At 54.4% G+C, this 20,833-nt stretch overlaps 1 protein-coding gene across 3 annotated transcripts; it reads right to left on the minus strand.

The window, feature by feature from the left end:
* Positions 1-272: 272 nt before the first annotated feature.
* Positions 273-19,474, minus strand: ARHGEF40 (Rho guanine nucleotide exchange factor 40). 3 transcript variants are annotated; one of them, XM_050796487.1, is made up of 24 exons: positions 19,341-19,474; positions 16,536-16,733; positions 14,600-15,845; positions 14,281-14,448; positions 14,015-14,135; positions 13,324-13,420; positions 13,137-13,217; positions 12,891-13,007; positions 11,505-11,600; positions 11,289-11,404; positions 10,767-10,893; positions 9,017-9,139; positions 8,783-8,926; positions 7,680-8,290; positions 7,323-7,557; positions 6,885-6,971; positions 5,744-5,959; positions 4,871-5,041; positions 3,942-4,119; positions 2,720-2,824; positions 2,362-2,505; positions 1,731-1,861; positions 944-990; positions 273-806 (listed from the first exon to the last, which is right to left on the minus strand). In XM_050796487.1, exons 1-23 carry the CDS (start codon positions 19,341-19,343, stop codon positions 949-951), a joined length of 4,557 nt encoding a protein of 1,518 aa, XP_050652444.1. In that variant the 5' UTR covers positions 19,344-19,474; the 3' UTR covers positions 273-806; positions 944-948. The 3 variants fall into 3 exon arrangements, with proteins under 3 accessions (XP_050652444.1, XP_050652446.1, XP_050652445.1); XM_050796489.1 differs by lacking the exon at positions 2,362-2,505 and having other exon boundaries at positions 19,341-19,375; XM_050796488.1 differs by having other exon boundaries at positions 273-990; positions 19,341-19,375.
* Positions 19,475-20,833: the final 1,359 nt, after the last annotated feature.

The following is a 20,833-nucleotide window of genomic DNA, read 5'->3' on the forward strand; positions in this document are numbered from 1 at the left end:
GACTGTGCTGCATCCCAGTTTGTCTGTGACCAGTTCAGCCTCAAGGAGTAGGTGCAGTGTGGGAGAAGGCTTCAGAGCCTCTGGGAGCCACTGTGGAGGAGACACATTCTCCCAGGCTCACACACAGTCAGCTCTGGGCCTGGGAAGGGTACAGGGGACCTTCCAGTCTTGGTTTTATTTTCTGTGTTCTAGTTAAGGGCTGGTTGAGGGAAAGTGCTCAAGTTATTTATCACCTTAATCCAGAGGACTACTCTAGCTCCTTGGAGGCAAAGTGTGAGTAAATACATTTAATATAACAATAGTATTATAATAACAGTAATTACATATATAAAGTCTACAGTTCCCTGTTGCACCCTCCTATTATAGTTTGCATAGCTTCATTTCTTGTGACACCTCAGAATGGAGTCACCGGGAACTCCGGTTGACCTGGCACAGATGATTCTTCTCAGGGAAAGTCAAGGGGTGAGAAAAGAGGAGAACATGGGCTGCCAGGGAGGGCTGGCATGGGAGTGATGTCCTGGATACAGTGGCCCAGGATGGGAAAGCGCTGGAAGAGGGGTAACTTCCCCACCTCCAGGGTATGAAGGCAAGCAATGTGGCTGCTCTGGCTCCTGCAGGAGAAGGCACCAAGCTAGGGGGACTAGAGATAGTGGTGGCAGGGCAATACTCTGGTCCTTAGACCTCCTCTGTGTCCAGGAAGCAGAGGGAAGAAATTCAGTGATCGCCCAGTGCTCCATTATGCCCCACTGCCATCCCAGCCCAAAGTGTGCTGAGAGGAGAAGCTGCAGGCAAGTTCTGGATCTTCTCTAGAAGCCAGGAGAGAAGAGGGAGATGAGTTGGGAGAGGGAAGAAGCAGACTCCCGAGTAGCTGGGGACAGGAAGGAAGGTACATGCAAGACGGAAGGAGTGTTGGATGTGGAAGAAATTGGGGATGCTGACTCACCCAGGTCACAGAGGCGTGGTGGGGTCACTCAGGGCTCGAGCATGGCTCTGGGGGGAGAGAAACTACAGTGAATTTAGGGACATATTTCTTGTCTTTCTCTCGCTTTCTTTCCCTCCATCCCTCCCCACAAGCCTGTCAGTTCATCTCTCTTTCCTACCCAAAGTCCTTGAATTTTGCTATTTACTTTTATTTTTTTAGAGACAGGTGCTCACTGTTGCCCAGATTGGAGTACAGTTGCACAAATGTGGCTCACTGAAGTCTCAACCTCCTGGGCTCATGAGATCCTCCTGCTTCAGCCTCCTGAGTAGCTGGGACTATAGGTGTGCACCCCTCAAAAGTTCAGCTAATTAAAACTTTTTTTTCTTTTTTTGTAGAGATTGGGTCTCACTATGTTGCCCAGGCTGGTCTTGAACTCCTAGGCTCAAGTGATCCTCTCAGCTGAGCCTCTGAAAGTCTGGGATTACAGGTATGAGCCACCTCACCTGGCCTGAGTTTTGCCATTTTAACTCAAGTTCAAGCCAGGCCACTGTCATTCTCCCCTTTCCATCCACCCCAGCACTATACTCCTTATTTAAGATTCCTTTTAACCTGTGACCTTGATGCCTCTTAGCCAGGTCCCGGGGAGAGGAGAAAGGTAGACAAGATAATAAATCCAGTCTGTAGCCTCAGCTAGGAGCACAGGTTCACAGTTTTCCCCCAACCCCCCTAGGGTTGAAAGATCAGAAAAGCCCACCCAGAAAGCAGCCAAAGAGATCACCTCGTTCCCAGCCTCATTGTAGGAACTTACCTGCCGGGATAGCCCTAAGATCCCTCGACTGGCCAGGGTGGGAGTGCTGCTCCCAGGGTTGGGGGGTTGCAGGCTGGGACTGTTTCTTGGTCCTGGGGACACATCTCCAGAAGAGTCAAGTGTTTCTGGGGCTGAAGGGGAAGCTAGGGTGAGAGCAGAGTATAGAATCCCTCCAGATTACCTTAAGCAACCAAGCTGCTCCATCAGGGAAGAAAAAGCTCCATAGCAACAGGAAGCTGTAAGTCACCATAGCGATCCAGTTGCAAGGGAACCCCCTACCAAGAGGCAGGAAATTGTCAGCAGCATCATTAGAGCAACCAGGGAAGAAGCGACAGGAAACTATAAGGATTGCCGTGGTGAACCAAGAGGATACAACAGGAAGCTGAGGCAGTTTCCATAGAAACCCAAGGAGAGCTAGAGAGAGAGGTACAGAGGAAGTGCTTCTTAGCAACAGGCTGTTGTAAGCATCACCCTAGCAACCAGACGGTTCTTTTAGCAGTGGGGAAGCTGTACATAGTTGTCATGGCAACTGGGCTACTTGGCTAGAAAAAGGAATTGCTCAGCAGCAAGCAGCCTGAACATCACCACCATGACCGAGCTGTTGGGAGCCACCCCTTCAGAGGTGCCTCACCCAGGGAAATTTGCTTGACGTCCAGATCCCAGGCCTCCTCCTCGACGCGGGCAGGCAGGGAGCAGGCTCCCGGCGAAAGGCCGGGAAGGGAGGGGCCGGCATGCTCAAAGGATGACACGGCCACGGAGGCCCGGGTGCGGGCGGCTGCAGAGAGTGGGGAGTCGGGGGTGGGGTGCTGGTCTGGGAAAGCCCTCTTGGCTCCCTGGAATGACCCTCAGTCTCACAGAGGGCCTCCCAGCCAGTCCCACTGATTTGGGAACGAGATGCCCTTCCTGACTTTCCACCACACCTCCCCTTTGTATCCTCATTGTCAAGGTCTTCACTCCTGGGGGCCACCCCCCAGCACCATGGCCCTCACCTCTTCCAGTGAGCAGGGCACTCAGCGTCCGCTCCCCAAGGGCTTTGATGTCCAGGAAGGGTTTATTCCCAATGCCCATGGACACCATCTGCTGCACTCGGAGCTCTGGGGAATAGGGACACTTGTTACCAACTTCTTCCTGCCCTTCTCTCTAGCCCTAGCACGTCATGGTTTACTTTTTTGGTTTGTTTTTGTTTTTGTTTTGCTCCTTTCCAACCCTCATTCCTCCCTTTCATTCCTCTCGTGTCTCTTTTTACTCCTCCTGTTGACTATCACAACATGGATGGCAATGATGGTGTGACTTCCTCCTCAGATATCTGGCTTTTCTCTCCAGTATGTTGCATCCTGCCCATTTGGCATCCCAGCTGCCTGATTTCTACTCTGCATCTTGGGTATTAAGAGCAAAAAAAAAAGCAAAACAAAACAAAAAAACCCTCACATTTTTACATACTTTTACAGTTTACAAGGTGCTTCCATATATTTCACCTTACTTAATCATCCCTATTACACTAAGATGAAGACATTACTATTTCATTTTTCAGATGAGCAGAATGAAGTTCCGAAAATTAAAACCAAGGTAAAACCCAGCAAAAAGTCAAAAATAAAAACAAAACTAACAAAAAACAAAACTAGTCCAGGTCACACAGCAAGTAGCAGCAGTTCTTAAATCCAAGTGAGTGGTTTCTCACCTTCTTTTTCCAGCCATTTGCTTTATTAAAAAAAATTTTTTTTAATCCTTTAAAGACAGAGTCTTGCTCTGTCACTCAGGCTCAAGTGCAGTGGCACCATCATAGCTCATTGTAGCCTTGAACATTTGGGCTCAAGTGATCCTCCTACCTCACTCTTCAAATAGCTAGGACTATAGGTGCACACCACCATGCCCAGTTAAAAACTTTTTTGTAGAAAATGGGGTCTCACTATGTCCCCAGGCTGGTCTTGAACACCTGGCCTCAAGCAATCCTCCCACTTTGCTCTCTCAAAATGCACCTGACCCCTACTTGCTCTTGCTTCCCTGAAATTTGCCAGCTTTCTCTTTCTTTTTGGTATATCTTAGGCTTATTTCTACCTCAGTAATTTCTCTCAAGCCAAATCTTGAATCTTCTTCTAAGCCATTCTTTCTTCATCCTATAAACTGTTTTCCCAAGCAGTCCCCATACTCTCCAGAAAACTTCCTGCTATAACCCTGACTCCAAGCACCCTGTTCCTCAGCTCTGCCCAGTACCCTTGTTGTGGGCTGCCTGTCTCCACAGCAGCTGGGCAATAGAACTTGTCCACTTGAGTTTGATCTCTGGTGAGGTTGCCTGCAGAGTATATGCCTCTCGTGCACGCCGCCGCCGAAACCACAACTCGAAGCAGAGTCCGCTGTCCCCGATGTTTTCTGTCAGCCCCATGTCAGCAGTCTGAGGAAGAGCAGAGGGCAGTGGGTGAAGACAGAGCAAGTCCTGGCTGGGTGGCACCACATGGCAAGCACTGGGCTTAGCCTGGCATCTGATGGATGTTCAGTAAACGTTTGCTCAACACCTATCACGTGCCAAGTGCTCTACATTTAGTCTTCACAACAACCATAATTTACAGAAGGGGAAATGAGGCCAGAAACATGAAACAACTTGCACAAAGGCTTCTCATAGCTTAGTAGAGCTGGAAGTGGACCCAGGCCTTTTCCTCTATGCTATACTCATGCAGGGGGTACAAAGTCTAGAAACCCTTAGAATCCACCCCACACTGCCTGATCCAGGACCATAGGTTGCTATAAATGCTTATCTGGATATCAAGGCTGTTTCCCTAAAGCAAGGCCTGCCTCTTCTTGGATTCTTTAGTCAAAGTATAGCGTGCTTTCTCCTCATGCCCTAGGAACCAACCCTAATTCCAAAGGCATGTGTGTCCTTAGTGGGAAAGCTCCTCTTCCAGTCTCGTTTGGAATGCCTCCTAAGGCTTCCGCATGAATGATAAGGAAAACCTCATGAGGTAGACCAGTGACAGGGACTTCCAACATCCCCTGACACCCTAACTTGATGGTCGATTACAAGCCAAAGCCTATTCTAGATGATGCAGATTCTCAACCTGTGTTGGGGTTGAATTTCCAGAACATCCTGAGTTCTCAAGAAGAGAATGACTTCCTGTCACCTCCACCACTCACTCCAGGAATTGTACCTTAAAGGCCTGCTTGTAAACAAACATCTCTGACCCTCCTTCAGGGCCCTTGAACTTGCTGAATAGGAGGAGATGCTCAAAGAGAAAGACATGGCGAAGGCACTTCTTTCGGCCACAGATGACAGTGAAGGGGTCTCGATGCAAGAGCTGTCCCTGCTCCTTCAGATCTATCTGGAGAAAGGAAAAGCAAAAGTGGTTGGCCCAGGGGCCCTTTGTTTGTATTTTACAGGGAGCAAAAATAGATTTATAGGGCAAGGGGCCTAACGCACTGGTTCTCAGGCAGGGTCAGGAAGTCAGGGAAGCCCTCAGCCTAGAGTCCATCCACTGGTCACCATGCACAGCCCACCCAGCTGAGCAGCACAGCCCTGTTTCTGAAGATGGCAAGGTGCACTGCAAAGTAAGGTTTATAGCCGCCTGTGGGGAAGCCTTTGCATGCTGGGGATCCAGGAAGAGAATCAGCGAAGAACTGAAAGGGAAATAGGTCTATTCCAGAGGAGGATATAGGATTCCAACATGTTTTGGAACCTCAGGGCTGGAAAAAGACTAGGTAGACGAGATAAGGTATGTGCTGGGTGTTGAGGGGCAGGAGGAAGTATAGGGTAGGTGGGGAAAGATAACAATTAGGAAAGGAACGGGAGAGTACAAGGCGGATGTAGGAACATGGGATGTTGGGAGGACATAGCTTCTTTATTTACAAAGGAGGAAAGTGAGGCCCAGTGAAGTTCAGTGACTCAATCAAGGCCACCCAGCTGGTTAGAAATTAAAGCCTGGGGCCCTCTGACCTGGAGCCTGGTTCTCCTGTCACCAACCTACATGGCTTCTGAGGCCAGGGCTGGGCCGTTTGAGCAGCAGTGACTGGAGCCAGGGCCTCACCTCACAGCCACGCACCGCCTCCACAGCCAGCAGGTCTCTGCCACGGGCCTCTTGTTCCCGAAGCAGCTGTACAGCAGCCCCAAGGGCCTGGCGCTCAGAACTCAGCTCAGGCCCAGCTTCCCTCAGGAGCTCCTCCAGGAGCCGCCCATACCGAGCCAGCTGTTCCAGAGGCTGTTGCAGGGCTCGGGGCAGGTAAGGTCCAGCCTCCATGGAGCCCTAGGTTGAGGAGGACACAGACAGGGATGAGGGGAGGGCTGGAGCCTCTAGGGGCCAAGCTCAGGGGTTGGGGGGTAGGTGGGTGATACCCTAGGCTTTTGGGTATAGATGAAGCCCAGATGCTCCCTAAAGTAAGGCGAAACCCTTCCACCTGGAAAGAAAGCAGGTGGGGGCCTGCAGGCCAGCAATCATCGTCTATATCTTGAAGGGAAATGGAACAAGAATCAAAATAGTAATCTCCTGTACTCTCTGGCTTTGAACTTTTTTTTTTTTTTTTTTTTTTCCTGAGATGGCATCTTGCTCTATCACCCAGGCTGGAGTGCAGTGGTGTGATCTCGGCTCACTGCAAGCCCCGCCTCCCAGGTTCACGCCATTCTCCTGCCTCAGCCTCCTGAGTAGCTGGGACTACAGGTGCTCACCACCACGCCTGGCTAATTTTTTTTTTTTTTTGTATTTCTAGTAGAGACGGGGTTTCACTATGGTGGCCAGGATGGTCTTGATCTCCTGACCTCATGATCCGCCCACCTTGGCCTCCCAAAGTGCTGGGATTACAGGTGTGAGCCACCACGCTGGGCCACTGGCTTTGAACTTTTAAAGTCACTTGTACGTCTTTTGATGTGAGCTCTTCTGCTGCTCAGATCCTCCCTGTGAGCTGGCTATAGTGACTATCGCCCCCATTTACCAGATGTGGAAATGGAGGCCCAGATGAGTCAGGAGTCCTGCCTGGTCCCTCAGGTGGACTGGATAAGAACCTGGCCTCACCAGTCCAGTGCTTGTCCCACCCTCGGCAATTCTAGGAGATGATTGGTAGGTGATGTTCCTGGGCACATCCAGGAAAGCTTTTTTCCCTGTGGGATTTTTGGGGCGGGTTTTTAGGTCTTCCTGGCCCCTCTACTTTTCTTCTGAAGATTGGAGAAAAAGTTACCTTGCTTGAGGGACTGAGCACAGCCAGACCATTCTCCAGTTTGTGTCGGTGCTTCACGTACTGTGCATAAAGGCTGAACTGGTCCCCCTGTGCCAGTAAAGAACAGATAAGGTGTCTCCAGCGAGGTCTGTGCAGACAAACCTCTCTCTTCCCCCTCCATCCTCTCTGTAGCCCAAATGAGGGATGGGTCACCAGGGAGCACTCTGCCTGCCAGGTGGGGAAGGGCTCCCTGTGGAGAGAGCATAGTCCAGGCAGCCCTTGAGAGCAGGGACGCAGAGGCTGAGTAGAGGCAGAGGTGCCCACAGAACAGGGCTGGGCCCCAATGGCATGGACCATACATGGGAGGAGAGGGCTGTGGGTACTGAGAAAGAGGGACAGATGGATGAGGCTGGAACACAGAAGAGAGAGCACTTGGAAGAAATTGAGGGGATCACTCACATGGCGAAGGAAGCAGGCCCCAATGCGTAGGGGGTGGGTGGCGCAGCCCTGAAGCTCCCGCAGAAAGTGTGTCCGGTGGAAGCTGCGAAGCCTTTCCCGGGCACTCAGGGCAGCAGCCCAAGTGCCCCGAAGTTCAGGAGTCAGCTCAGGCCCAGGGGGTGGCACTGGTTCACTCAAGGTGGCCACGTAATCTTGTTCACAGGCAATCAGCTCAGACACCAGGCGCTGCTGGGCACTGCAGGCACAACAGGAGTGGCAGAGGTGTGGGAGGGAGCCACTACCCCCAACAATATCACCTTCCTTTCCTACTGGGCAGTTGGGTCTGCCTCTTGGGCACCAGTTGGGCTGGGATCTCACCTGATGCTCCGCTTGCGCTCCATCCGGGGGGTGCCTACTCCCCAGGGTCCGTCTGGCCCCCCAGCCCGGCCCAGCAGCACGTGTTCCCGCGGTGAGCACGTCCTGTCTACCACCTCAGTGCTGGTGACCTCCAGGCCTCGAATCAGCACAGCCCGTGGGGGCCTGCCCTCTGCTTCTGGAGCCAGCTCAGGGCCTTCCTCCTCATAGTCCTCTCCACATGGGGCCAAGGAGCAATGGGATGGGGCTGCCCGTGGCCCAGGGCTGCTGGGGAGCAGCAAGGAGCTGAGGCTGGGTGAGGGGCTGTGGGGGCCCCACTGGGCCCCTCCACTGCTGGCACTATCTGCCCGCCGTCGTCGGTAGCCCCGTGGGCTCGCCTCCTCTCCCAGGTGTTGCTGAATCCTCCTCTCCAGCTCTTGGCAGCGGGCCCGGCAGCGGCCCCATTCTCGCAGGGCTGCTGGGTTGCCCAGGTCCAGGGCCAGGGCCCGCATCTCCTGGAAGGTGCCGGCACTGGGCTCTGGGGCCCGCCGCAGGGCCAGTGCAGCCAGCACAGCCTCCCGACCCGGCCCAGCTCCTGCCAGTCGAGCAAAGCCCTCATCCACCCATTCATGTGCCTACAAAATCAAAGGGGTTGGGGATGGGAGAGAAAGGGTAAGGGCCTGTGTTGCTCACAAAGGATGCCCAACGACAGCCCTTGTCCTCTTGCCTGTGGCTTCCCAATGCCCATCACTCTCCCCGTTTTCTCACTGTTCCAGCATCACTGCCTAACCATGTCACTTGGAGTTGGTATGGAGATGGAAGAGCCTATATAAAAGAATAACCAGTACTCATATGGCGTTTATGAGTGGCAGGCTCTGGGCTAACGGCTTTTATATATTGCCTCACGTAATCCCCACAGCAGCCCTGTGAGGTAGATCTATGGAGGCACAGTCAGGTTTAGTATCTTGTCCCAGGTCATTCAGCAAGCAGGTGGCAGAGCTAAGAGTCAAAACCAAGGAGATGGGCTCCTCAGCCTCCGCTTTTAACAACTTGATTAGCCTCTCCAGGCAGAAAGGAAGTAAAGAAATGGAAATGGGGGGAACAAAAGGAAAAGGCTCTGCATGTACCTGCTGGAAGAAGCGCTGTAGCCGCAGGGCCCGATGGAGGCCACTCTCAACCTGTTCCAGCCGCTGTTCAAAGATATCCAGCACCTTCTGGGAGGTGGCATTCTCCTCCAGAGCCAGGGCCTCCCGTGCCTGGGCCAGGCGCTCCTGGAGAAGGGAGGCTGCTCTCAGACCTGGTCCTCACTCCTAGGTAGTCTCTCCCTGCCTCCTCTCACCTGCCCTCCTGCCCTTTCTCACCTGGACCTCAGCGCTGAAAGCCCGGAATCGCAGCTCTGTCTCCTGCAGGGCAGACAAGGTGTCCCCGGGCACAGCAAAGCTTGCCAGCTGCTCCTCCCCTGGGCCCGAGAGCCACTGCAACACCTGAGGCAGATGGGGTGGCAGAGTAGGGGGTCATGGAGTGGAAAGGCAAGGAAGGGCTGAGATCCAGCATCAGCCCCACCACACCAATCTGTAGAACCTTGAGTGAACTATTGCATCTCATCTGCAATGTGGGAATGACAACAGTGAATGGTAATAGTTTCCACAAGGGTCAAGTGAAAAACCGAGTAAGAAATCTTCAGTAAGGTGCCAGATGAGTGGGAAGCTGGGCTGGTGGAAAGTACTGAGGGAGGTGGGTCAAAGTTCCAGAGCTATGCCCGAGTGTGAAGTACATCAAACTGGGGTGAACCAAAGGCAGGATGAGGGTCATATGGATGACTGACGGCTTTCACTAAGCCTTGGCAACTGGTGGGCAAGGGTCGCAGGGACCAAGCCTGGAGAAACAGCACAGAAGGGGTGTGTGTGTATGTGTGTATGTGTCCAGCTTTAATTGCCTATTATGGGGCTATACAAACTCTCATGCTGGTTCTGAGATATTTGACCAAAAAGTGATGATAATATTTTCCTCTGAAGAAAGGCTGGAAGCTGGGGGTGGGACAGCCTGAGGATGAGAAGTCTGAGACTGTTCCTAATAGCCAGTGCCAACAATAACCACTTTTATAGTCCTTTGCTGAATTCATTTGATCTTTCTAACCATGTTGTGAGTTAATTGTTACTATCCCAATTCTACAGATGAGGACTTGGGAACTCAGAGAAGCTTCATGACTTGTCCAACATCTTACACATGGCAGAACTAGAACTCAAGCTGAGCACTTTAGATTCCAAATCTTGTTTTTAACCAGTTGGGGAAACAGCTAATAAGCAGGTAAGCAAACAGGAGATGCAACCCATGTCTAGGATATTGGCTTAGAGGAAGCCAATACGAAGAAATCCTAGGAAACAGAAAGTCTCGGCTCCCGCTTTAGCACTGGCCCTGAGATGACCTTTCCTCTGATGCCCACCTGCAGGTCCGTAAAGTGTCCACTCACCATGCTCGGGGCTAAGGAGGAACAATCAGATTTCAAAGCTCCCTCTACCTTACATGGTGTGGTGGAGAGCAAATCCCTATGGGGCTCTTAACCCCAGGAGAGAAGAATCAAGGTTCAGAGAAGCCAGCCTTATTCCTGAATCTTCCCCACAAAGAAGCCTGTAGTTCCTCTTAGGTGCTTTCAATGCTCTCTCCTTCCAAGGTGGAGGGAGGTGGTACCTTTCCGACCTCAGGTCTGAGGGATGACATCACATAAGGAGTTAAGGGTGCATGTGTGGCAGTGTAACTAATGAACTGGTATCAATAGACTTTTATTATTTTTCAGCTAAGAAGGTAGGCACTCCAGAGTTGATCAGCTCTTTTCAGAAGCCCCTAGGGCAGCTGAGCATCTCTCACAATCTCTCAGCATCTTCGATCAAGCATAAACAGTGGGGAGGGGGAGACCTGGCTTTTCTTTACTGGTGCTACGATGCTCCCACCCTCTTGTTGAATCTCACACTGACCAACAAAGGTGAGGAGACAGGGAGTGGCATTCAACCAAGCCAGGCTAGAAGAACACCATCAACTATAAGTACCAACGGGAAAGGTGCTGGAGGCCATACTCCCAGGCCGAGTAAGAGGGACATAGGAGTCCTGGCTCACCTGCTGGAGTCGCCGCAGGCACTGCCGCTGCTCTTGATGCTGCACGTGCAGGTTGGAGAGGCGCACGAGCTGGTGAATGGCCTCGTCCACTTCCTGATACAGTGTAGCTGGGCCTTGGCCCTCCAGTCTGGGGAAGGAGCAGGAAAGAATGAATCATTTCCTTTGTTGAGCCCCTCAATTCTGTCCTCCCATCCCTCCGAGGGATGCAAACATGAGAAGCTGCATAGCAGCATGGATCAAAAGCATGGGTTGAACCCTGACTGCTTTGGTTTGAATCCTGACTCTTTACTGACCGATGTTGGCCAAGACAGTTAACATTTCTGATCCTCCAAATCCTCATTTGTAATAGTAAATGGCACGCAAGGATGTTGTGAGGGTTATGAGACAGTAAGTGTAAAAGCATGGTATCTTGCCCAGATACATGCACAATAAGAATGGTCTGGCAGCTAAGGTTTGTTGGCAGCCTTCGGCTGTGTCTCCACCTCCCACTTCCACCTGCCCCCGCACACCCATCCCTCGTACTTGCTGCTGTGAGTGGAGCGCAGCCTCATCAGGATGGCCCCCCCATCCCTCTGCAGTGCCGTCAGCCGGGGATCTGCCAGCACCTTCTGCAGGGGCTTGGGCATTCCCACTGCCTCCTGGGGATAGGGAGCAGTTGCCAGTTGGGGTTCCACCAGAGAGTCTCCACCCCAGCCCCATCCCAATCCCATCCCCCCACTGTCCCATCTCATTTCATACCTCTTCCTCTGGCTCTGCTGCTCCCTCCAGCTCCTCAATGGCCTGCCGTACCGAGCCCAGCACACCTTGGCACAGGCGGCATAGCCTTACCACTTCCTGAAACCCACACGCAGGGATGGAGTTGAGGATTAGAGTTTAAGAAGGAACTTAAGCCCTAGGGTTGGGGTGAGGTAGCCCCAGAGACTTTTATGGAGGCAATGCTGAATTCAGTTCCTGACTTTGTTGCTAACTAATTGTATGATGTTGGGCAGGTCCAGAAACCTTCCTGAACTTCAGTTCCTCAACTGTAAAGTCAGGATAAGAAAGGCTTCTGTGATTTTTAAGGAGATGATGCCAGTTTAGCAACTAGCATGGGCCTGGCACATTGCACAGCTTGGTAACTGTGACCTTCCTTTCTCTCTGTCTTCAGTGGGGCTTCACCCTGTCACACCCCCTCTCTCTGCCTATTCATGTCAATTTCCCCTTTGACACTAAAGGCGAAACTTAGAGACCATCTACAGACCCCTCTTTTATACTCAGCTCAGATCATGTTTATTTCTCTCTTCTTGAATACTCACAACACTTATATTCATAGAATTACATGAGATAAGTGCTGGAAGGACCTTTAGCAATTATACTGTGATTGTTACACTTCGCTGATGAAGATCCCGAGGCCTGGATGTTGGTGCAAGGAGTGGGTACAGAAAGGGCACTATTTCTGCAAGTGAGGTAAAGTAATTTGGAACAAGAATCAGCCTTTTGACTCAGTGCTTTCCAGAAACCCATTGACACTATCTTGCACTCTTCTCTACTTGTTTCATGATTTATCTCCCACCAAAAATCATGTACTACTTAATGTTATATTAATAATTTATTTGGCTGGGCACGGTAGCTCATGCCTGTAATCTTAGCACTTTGAGAGGCTGAGACGGGTGGATCACTGGAGTCCAGGAGTTTGAGACCAGCCTGGGCAACATGGCAAAACCCCATCTCTACAAAAAAAAAAACAAACAAAAACAAAAATTAGCTGGGTGTGGCGGCACATGCCTGTAGCCGCAGCTACTCAAGAGGTTGATGTGGGAGGATCGCTTAAGTCTGGAGGATGGAGGATGCAGTAAGCTGTGATCGAACCACTGCACTCCAGCCTGGGTGACAGAGCGAGACTGTCTAAAAATAGTAATTATAATAATAATTTAACATACTCCTCCCATCTCCCCAGTAGACCATGGCACAGTGCACATGTTTTCCTCATGATTTGGGAGCCATAAATGCTTGTTGAATTGAATGGAATGGAAACCACTTTTTTGCAACCCCATGGTATGTCCTGGACCTGGCATCTGTCCTAGAATGTCTTCAGCTGGGTCATTCCTGGCTCCCAGGATGCTAGGTGTTAGAGGGGAAGCTTACCTGGTGTATCTCTACCCAGTGACTGGGAGAGGGGTCCCTGTGACCTCCTAACTCCCACTGCAGCTCCTCTGGCGTGGTCACTCTTTTCAGATCATTCTCTGACAGCACCTCAGCACCCTGTAGAGGGTAAGGCAGGGGTTTCTTCCTGGGCACCCAAGGACTCAGAAACCAGCCTGGGGCTCCAGCCAGCTTCTTCTCCTTTCTCCACTACTGATGGGAAACTAGGTAGGAATGAAGGGCTCAAACCTGAAATCCACAGAGTTCACTTGGAAGGTCATCGTGAGTGAGAATCAGGAGCCGCTGAACGAGGGGAGGATCTCCTGAGTCCTAAGGGCAGAGAAGAATAACCCTAAACTGGGCAATTGGGTGTCCTGGACTGGCCACTAGTGAAGAGTTAGGATCCAGGGGAACTGCCTGTTCAAGGGGTGGTTACCTGAAGTTGGCTCAAGACAGTAATGAGTGCTGGAGGCAGTGAAGGTGCCTGGCGAAGGTCCAGCAGGACGGAGAGCCCCAGTGTCTGTAGATCAGGCCTGTGGGAGCAGGAAGAGTCAAAGAGGCTTCTGTGTGTGTGTTTTGGGGGATAGGAGATAAAGCAAGGCAGACATACAGGGTCTGTATTTAGTTAATAGTCCTCAGGAGATATTAGTTGCTGGTACATTTGGGAAGAAATGGGCAAAGGGCCAAATTCTGGGATGGGTGTACAGGAGGAAGTGGCCTAGCGGTTGGGAGTCTATATTCATATGGCTACTAGGCCAAGGAATTAAGGTCTGGAAAGTTCAGAATTCTGTTCTGGAATGGCATGCATTCAATGTCAGCCTGTAGTATGGTGCCTAATAGGTACTCAGTGCTCAATCAATATTTGTTGAATAAGTGAACCAATGTCCTGATGATCTTGGTAGTGTTGGAAGACAGTGAAAGTCAACAGTGTTGCTTTTGAGGATCAATGAAGATATGAAGCTGGAGGTCAGGGTCAGTAAGGCCAAAGGTCAATGACTTGAAATCTGAAGGTTGAAGAAGGAGGTGTCCTTAGAGGTCAGAAGGTCAGTGTCCTGAGAAGAAGGAGGTGAGGGTCCTCATGAACCAGGAGGTTAGTGTCCAGGGTGCCAGGACTGGGCCTCGGTTACCTGAGCAGTGAGTGGAGGTAATGAAGAGTTGTGTTCAGCATGTCTCGGGAGGGTGGGGGCTCCTCAGGAGGGCACGGTGGGGTAATGGTCAGCAGAGCTCGCCCACTCTGGTCCACCCCTCCTGAAGACACAAAATGGCCAGGCTGTCCTGGCTGGGAGCAGTCCAAGCCTACCTCCCTTCCACCCTGCCTCCCCCAGTCCCCAAGCCCACCCAATTGCTTCTCTTTCCCAGTCCTTTTTCCCTTCACCCACTGATGCCCACTGACCTGTCAGGACGAAGAATCCAGATGCCATCAAGTCCCAAGCCACATCAGGGTCATCAGAGATGGAGACTGGAAGGGCCTCTTCTGGAATGCTGTCCGCTTTTCCTTCCTGCACAGTCTCCAGCAGAGGTGTCGGAGTGTCAGACAGGAGGCCTTCTGGGCCTGCGTGTCCTGCACAGACACAGACAGAAAAATGGGACTGAAGTTAAGATGGTTCTGGTTGTTCTGCTCCCAGCATAACCCTGCTCCTCATCCTGCCCCCTCCCATAGGCCCGACCTGCTTTGGCCCTTTCCCCATGAACCTCACTCAGTGTCATCTCACCTGCCATACACACCAGGCCTGGCCCCTCCTGCTCTCTCTCTCTGGCATCCTCTTCTGTAGGCCCACAGGCTTCAGAGGGCTGAGGCTCTTTCTCGCCTGCTGTTTTGAACTCTTTGGGCTCAGAGTCTGGCTTCCCTGAGTCTTCATATTCCTCCTTAACCAGGCTGCATTCTGGAAGCTTGTGATCACTTGGTGAGGGCAGATTGCCAAGGGCTTCTTGGTGGCTGGCCTCTTCCTTATCCCCAGGGCTCAGTGGGGCACTGTCCCCTCCTCGGCTAAGAGCCCCTCTGCCTGCAGCTCGCTTCTTTCTTCTGTTTCCTTTGCCTGTTCTCCGAGGGGTACCAGGTGGTCCTTCAGCTCCCTGGCCGCCTCCTCCTCCTCTAAGCTCCCCTGGCCTCAGGGGGCAAGATTCAGAGGCTTCTCCCACGGCCTCTGCTGGGGGCTCAGACACCTCTAAGACTACTGCCTCTGGGACAGCCTCAGCTCCTGGGGGAGACTCAGGGGAGGCTCCAGTGCTGCTCCCCTCGCCGGGTGGGCGTGCTCCATCCTGGTCCCGAGGTCCCAGGCCCTTCTGGTGCACCCACGCCCGGTGTCTCCGGTGGCGGCCCTTCCCTCCAGCACCCTTGCGAGTGGGTACTGTCCGTACTCTGGAGGGGCCCGGGGAGCCTTCAGCATCTGCTGGGCTCCCCCTCACAGGCAACGTCACCTCCAACAGCTCCACGTACTCGCCCTCAGGTCCTTCCACAGGGGCATTGTGCCCATCCCCAGGACTCCGGGTACCCAGCGCCTCCTCAGGAAGTGGAGGGCTGGGAAGCCCTGGAGGTCCAGAGGGCAGTTCTGGGGGCAGCGTACTTGGCTGATGTCCGACCATGAGGCCCTCTTTGTGCACAAATCGTGGGCAGATGAGCTCAGCCCAGGGCAGCCGCTGAATCCCTGAGGGCGCAGACAGTAGGCAGGTACTGAGGCGACCTGTTGGCCGGTCCTTGTTGATGCCTTGTAGCCACTCAGGTGTGAATAGGTAGGCACAGGCCTCATTGGGCACAGGAATCTCCTGCACCCGCCCACCCCCAGGGGCCAGACACTTGAGTGCTAGTCGTGGTGCCTGGGCAGCTGAGGGCACCACTTGCAGATAGAAGTCTCCTGGGCGCAGCAGTTGCCAGGGTAGGGCTGCTAGCTGCACCACCACCTGTTCATGCAGGCAGAGCGGCCACCCCTCATGGAAGAAGAGGAATCCACTGTACTGGGCCTGGGGAGAGAGATGGGAGGCTGCACTCAGGCCTCTGCTGAAGAAGCCAGCAGAAGAGGGCGGTTAGAATGGGCCCACCCTAGGCAGGACCAGCCCTATGCCTGGAAGATTACACTCTCAGGAGAGCAGGAGGGGAGATTTGGGGTATTCAGGTGGCAGAGAGGAAGAGATTGGGACCGATCGGTCTCCTGGTGGTAGGAAGCTTCTCTAGGAAGCTAGTTCCGTGTGTGGGAGGGTAAGAACTGAATCGTTACCAAGACGTGGTCAGCAGATGCCATTGTCTTGGAGAAGTTAAAGACTCTTAGAAGTCTTTATATCTGTAGAAATGAAGGATCTCTGTTGACTCATGTACGGGGGAGTTAGTATCTTGAGAAATTCATATGAGGGGGTGAAAATGTCTGGAATTGGGTCTGGAGAGTTAGGGTCTTTGGGGGTCAGTGTTTCTCAGGGGTCAAGATGAATTTGGGGAAGATGAATGTGTGCGTGTGTGTGTTAGTGTCTGAATGGTCAGTGCCTGTGAAGGTCAAAGTTTGTGGGAGGTCAGAGAACGAGGCTTAAGTGACTTTGGAGAGATCAGTATTAGGGGAGGCTGTATCTCCAGGTTAGTGGGGGAATTAGTCAGCCTGGCTAGTCTGTAGAGTGTGGCAGTGGATCTTGGGGAAGGCAGAATAGTGATGCACGGCCACTCACACAGGCTTCCTGCTGGACCTTGGCAAGCAGGTGCTTGGCTGGTACCAGGAAGTCCAGCGTGTACCTCAGTGCGTCCTCCCGATAAGTCCTCTCCACCACCTGGAACACCTGGCCCAACAGGGTAGGGGCTGTTGCCTCAAAGGGTGGATACAGGGCGGCGAGAGTGCTCTGCACACAGTCCTCCACTGGCTCAGGCTCCTGTAGAGATAGGACCAGGCTACAGATCCCTAGAGATCACCCAATCGCGGCTCCTTGGGAGCTGCACTGGTCTGGGGGTGGCTGTGTTCTCCAAGGCCCCCATTGTACAATGTGTGCAAAAAGTGGGCACTCAGGAAATGCTGGCTGATGAGCCCAGAATGGGAGTGGGGCTGGGCCGGAGTGCACAAGCGTGGCAGGGCACTCAACACTCAAGTTCTGAGACCTTGGCTTTGGAGATCCAGAGAGAATTTGTTGTGAATGCCCCCAATCAGGGCTGTTCCGGGTGCTCGTGAGTTGGGGTGACTGCATAGACCTTTCCTAGGAGAGAAAAGACAGGCTTTTGGGCTATCAGGGGACTGAGCTTATGGCTGAGAACTTGAGGGGGTGAGCCATCCTGCAAATCCCTTCTCATAAGACACACCATCCAGAGCTCCCCATCTTAAGTGGAGGTGCATCACCCACAATTATGTCCTAGAGATGATCATTTGGTGAAAGAGAGATGGTCATTTGGTGAAAAGAGGAGGATGGAAAGACTGTGACTGCTTGGGTCTTTCTAGCATCCCTCTTCCCTCTCCCACAGTGGCTCTGAAGCAATCACCCAATCCTAGAGCATGTGGGATTGGGTTACAAAGAACCGGGTGGGGGCAGTTGAAAGAGAAGAAAGTCACAAAAGGAACTTGTGGGAAGGGAGGAGGAGGCCTTGATGGTATGCATTAGAGCTGGTCTTTTCTGATTCCAGTGGGACCTCTCTCTGCCAATCTCCACTAGGAGTCTCAAAAAGACTCAGCCCTGCTTCATCCAGACTCCCCTCCCTAAGTGAGTCAATGAGACATCTTCCTCCATCCCACAACCTAAACAACCACCCCTTGGGCTATTCCTTTGCAAACTTCTCTTTCAAGACAGTCTTTGAAGTTCCTTTTACTGGAATTTTTTTTTTCTTTTTTTTTTTTTGCAGTAAATGGGGAAGGGGAGACTCAATGCAGCCTTTACCTTGGTCTCTACCTGCCCTACCCCCATGTCTTGCCTTTGCCATAAAACAAAATAGCTTATTTTTCTCTGAGCTCCTCCATCCAGTTTGTCTCGACCGTCTGGGAAGTTAGGGCAACCACTCCAGAGACCGGGACATTCAGCGCGTCAGCGCGCAGACCCGGCCCCAAGGTGTGTGGGCGAGCAGACAGACCCCCAGTGTTCCGGGACCAGGCGGACGCAGTGCGCGTGGGTGGGGGGAAGGTGGAGATGGCCGGGGGTGAGGCAGAGTGGGGCCGTCTGCTCCAAGGCCGGGAGTGCGGAGCTAGGGCTTGAGCAGCTAGGCAGCTGCAACCCATTAGGGGCGGTGAGCTCATGGCTGAGCGAGAGTCTCAGCCACAGGAAACAGCAGCGGCAGGAGGGGAGGAGGGGTCTGGGGAGGGAGGCGGCGGGCGGGAGCACGGAGACCCAGCCTCCTGCCGGCGGGGACCAGAGAGGAGACCAGAGAGACTGAGTCAGCTCTCCCTGGCCCAGTTCCTCTTTCTTTTTCCTCCAGCCTCCCTGCCAGAGGGTGCCCTTCCCTCCGTAGAGGGGCGGCCCCAGTAGTGCCCCTGCCCCTCCTCCACTCCCTGCGGTGAGCTCCCCCTGGCAAGGCCTCTCCCCCTCCTTCACTCTGCAGGGAGCGCCCCCTTGGCCATGCCCCCGCCCTCTTTGCAGTGGGCGCTCTCTCTGGCAGTGCCCACTCTTGCAGCGATGCTTCAGAGTACTCTGCAGTGAAAGTTCCCAGGGCAGTGTTCACTCCTATTGGTGTGGGCTTCTTCTTAGCGATACCCTCCAGCTTCCAGCGCCCCAAGTTGCTTCGGCCAGGGTCCCCTACTCCCTGCAGGGCGCTCCGGCTCATGTTCCCCACTCTCTGCCGCAGGAGTGCCCTGAGGCAGCCCTTCAGTTCCCTGCAGCAAGAGCTCTGGGGCACTTCCCTCCCCCACAAACTCCGGTCGGCTCTGGCAGTGTCACGCCCCCTGGTTCTGTGAGCTCCCCCCAAGCACCCCCAACTACCCTGAGGCAGCCCTTTTTCTCTGCGGGAATTTCCCTCTTTGGCCATGCCCCTGGCCCCGTCCCAGCCACAGCTGTGGCCGGTCCCCCAGGGCCGGATGGGTGGGCCTGCCTCACCGGGTTGGGGACAGGGATGGAAAATGGTGGTTCCATGCAGGTCAGTTCTCATGACCCGAGGGGCCGGGCCTCTTCCAGGGACGCTGCAGGACCAACCCGCAGGGGTCTCCCGCGGGTAAGGAGCTGGGACCAGGAGGGGGAGGGAAGCTCCAGGAAAGAAAGGCACAGGTCAGGACAGAGGAGGGCGGGGAGCGGGGAGGTGTGTGGATTAGGGGAGAGACCCAAGGGAGGATGGGGAAGGAGGCGGAGGAGAGGAGGAAGAAAGGGTGAGGGCAATACTCGGTGGGGACAGAGCTAAACAGTCGGGCAGACGAACAGACAAATCGAAGAAGGGGGGAAGGGAGGGAGGAGAGTCCCCGGAGCGCTGAACAGTCCGAGGCAGGATCGGGAGGCACCAGGCTGGGGACTGGGGGCCCGGAGCGGGCTGCGCGAAGGCCGAGGGGACCCAGGGGGCTGCGACGCTGGACTCACCATGGCTCGGCGCCGGGCCGCGTCCGACGCTTGGTCGGGCGGGCGGGGCCGGGCGCGCCACCGCCTCCCTCCCGCCGCTCGTGTCTCGCCGGGTCTGGCTAAGGGACAGCTCCGGCCGCGGTGGCGGCTCGGCCCGCTCCGGCTTCCAGGCCGCGGGGCCCCGCCAGGGAGGGCCGAGACGGCCGCCCCTCCCCGCCCCGCCCTTCGGCGCCCGCCCCCGCCTCCGCGCGGGACCCCTTGTCGGGACTCTATCTCCCGCGTCGAGACTCTCTGCCGCTCCCCGGGCGTCCCCAGCCTATCCGTCCCGTTCACCGGCAACCTTCTTTCTTCTCCGCCCCGCCCTCCAGCGGGTAACCCCGACCCTGACCCTCGGAGGCCCGCCCAGCCGAGGATGCCCCTCTTTTCCCGCCACCGCCTCGCTCCCCGCGGGATCAGTTTAGCCTCGGCAAGGGATGCTCCAAAGGCTGGGGCGTGCGTGAATTCCCTTGTGCCGCCCCTTCCCAGAACTGGGGTCTTCCTGCGGCTGGAAAGCCTCCCCGCTCTAACTCGCCCGGGACCCTCTTCTCTCATCGGTTTCTAGACTTGGGCAGGACCCGGGGCTCAAATGAGACCTTCAGGCCCCTGCCTGCCTAGCAGAGAGCGGAAGGCCGGGAATCAGGGGATTCCCCAATCCCCCTGGGGCTTGCCCGCCCTCCTCCTTTCCCTCCATCTCCTCGGGCCTGGAGCCTCTGGGCTGACAATGGGCTCCTCTGTGTTGCCTGGGGAAGGCGGGAGTGTGCGGGAGTCAGGGAGCAGCGAAGGCTTGGGATAGGGGGCGGACATCGTGGCCGAAGGGGCAGGGTTCCCGGATCGGGATGCTCATGGAGGGCGTGCATTTCGCCGGACATTTTCTGAGTTCTCTCCTCCGTGGCCCTTCCCTTCCGCATCCCTATCTGTCTATTCGGCTAGAAGAGGGAAGGCACCAGGCCTCCAGTTTGAGAATTCGGTACTGGATGCCAGCCCCTTCCTTCTGTTGGGGTGATTATAGTGTCCTGCAGGGCCGCTAGGGCTCGTGGCCGTGGAAATGGGTATTTGGCGCAGGAGACAAAGCGGGGTGGGCTAGTTACGAAAGTTCTAGCCTCACTCCCTCATCAAACCCCAAGCGTCCCCCGACCGTGTCTGAATGGGAAAGGAAGGCCGGATGGAGGTCTCTCAGGAGCCCGGGGAGAGGCACGGGCACGGCGGGGAGATGCCCTGCCTGGCCTCTGAGCAGGCACTGGGAAGCCCCGCAGCTCCGTGAGCCCTTCTAAAGGGTGGACGGAAAGGAGAGGAGAGGAGATCAGAAAGCCGAATAGTCCCCGGAGGGGCGTGAACGCCTGTGCCCCTGCAGCTGGAGGGCGATGATGAGAAAACGTCCGGCCTCGCCTGCAGTTCCTCGGAGGCCGGAGCCTCTGGGCAGTTGTTGGAACAGCGGGAGGGGAGGCGGGGGAGCCGCCAAGGTGACTTGCTCTTCT

Source organism: Macaca thibetana, chromosome 7 (assembly GCF_024542745.1).
Source record: "Macaca thibetana thibetana isolate TM-01 chromosome 7, ASM2454274v1, whole genome shotgun sequence".
Lineage (NCBI taxonomy): Eukaryota > Metazoa > Chordata > Mammalia > Primates > Cercopithecidae > Macaca > Macaca thibetana.

Bases quoted from the DNA above. Each gene is read 5' to 3' on its own strand.
- ARHGEF40 (XM_050796487.1), bottom strand. The intron at 6,972-7,322 runs GTGAGTGATCCC...TTACTGGCACAG, and splicing joins GGGCCTGCTTCCTTCGCCAT to GGGGACCAGTTCAGCCTTTA. The intron at 2,506-2,719 runs GTGAGGGCCATG...CACTCTCTGCAG, and splicing joins TGCCCTGCTCACTGGAAGAG to CCGCCCGCACCCGGGCCTCC.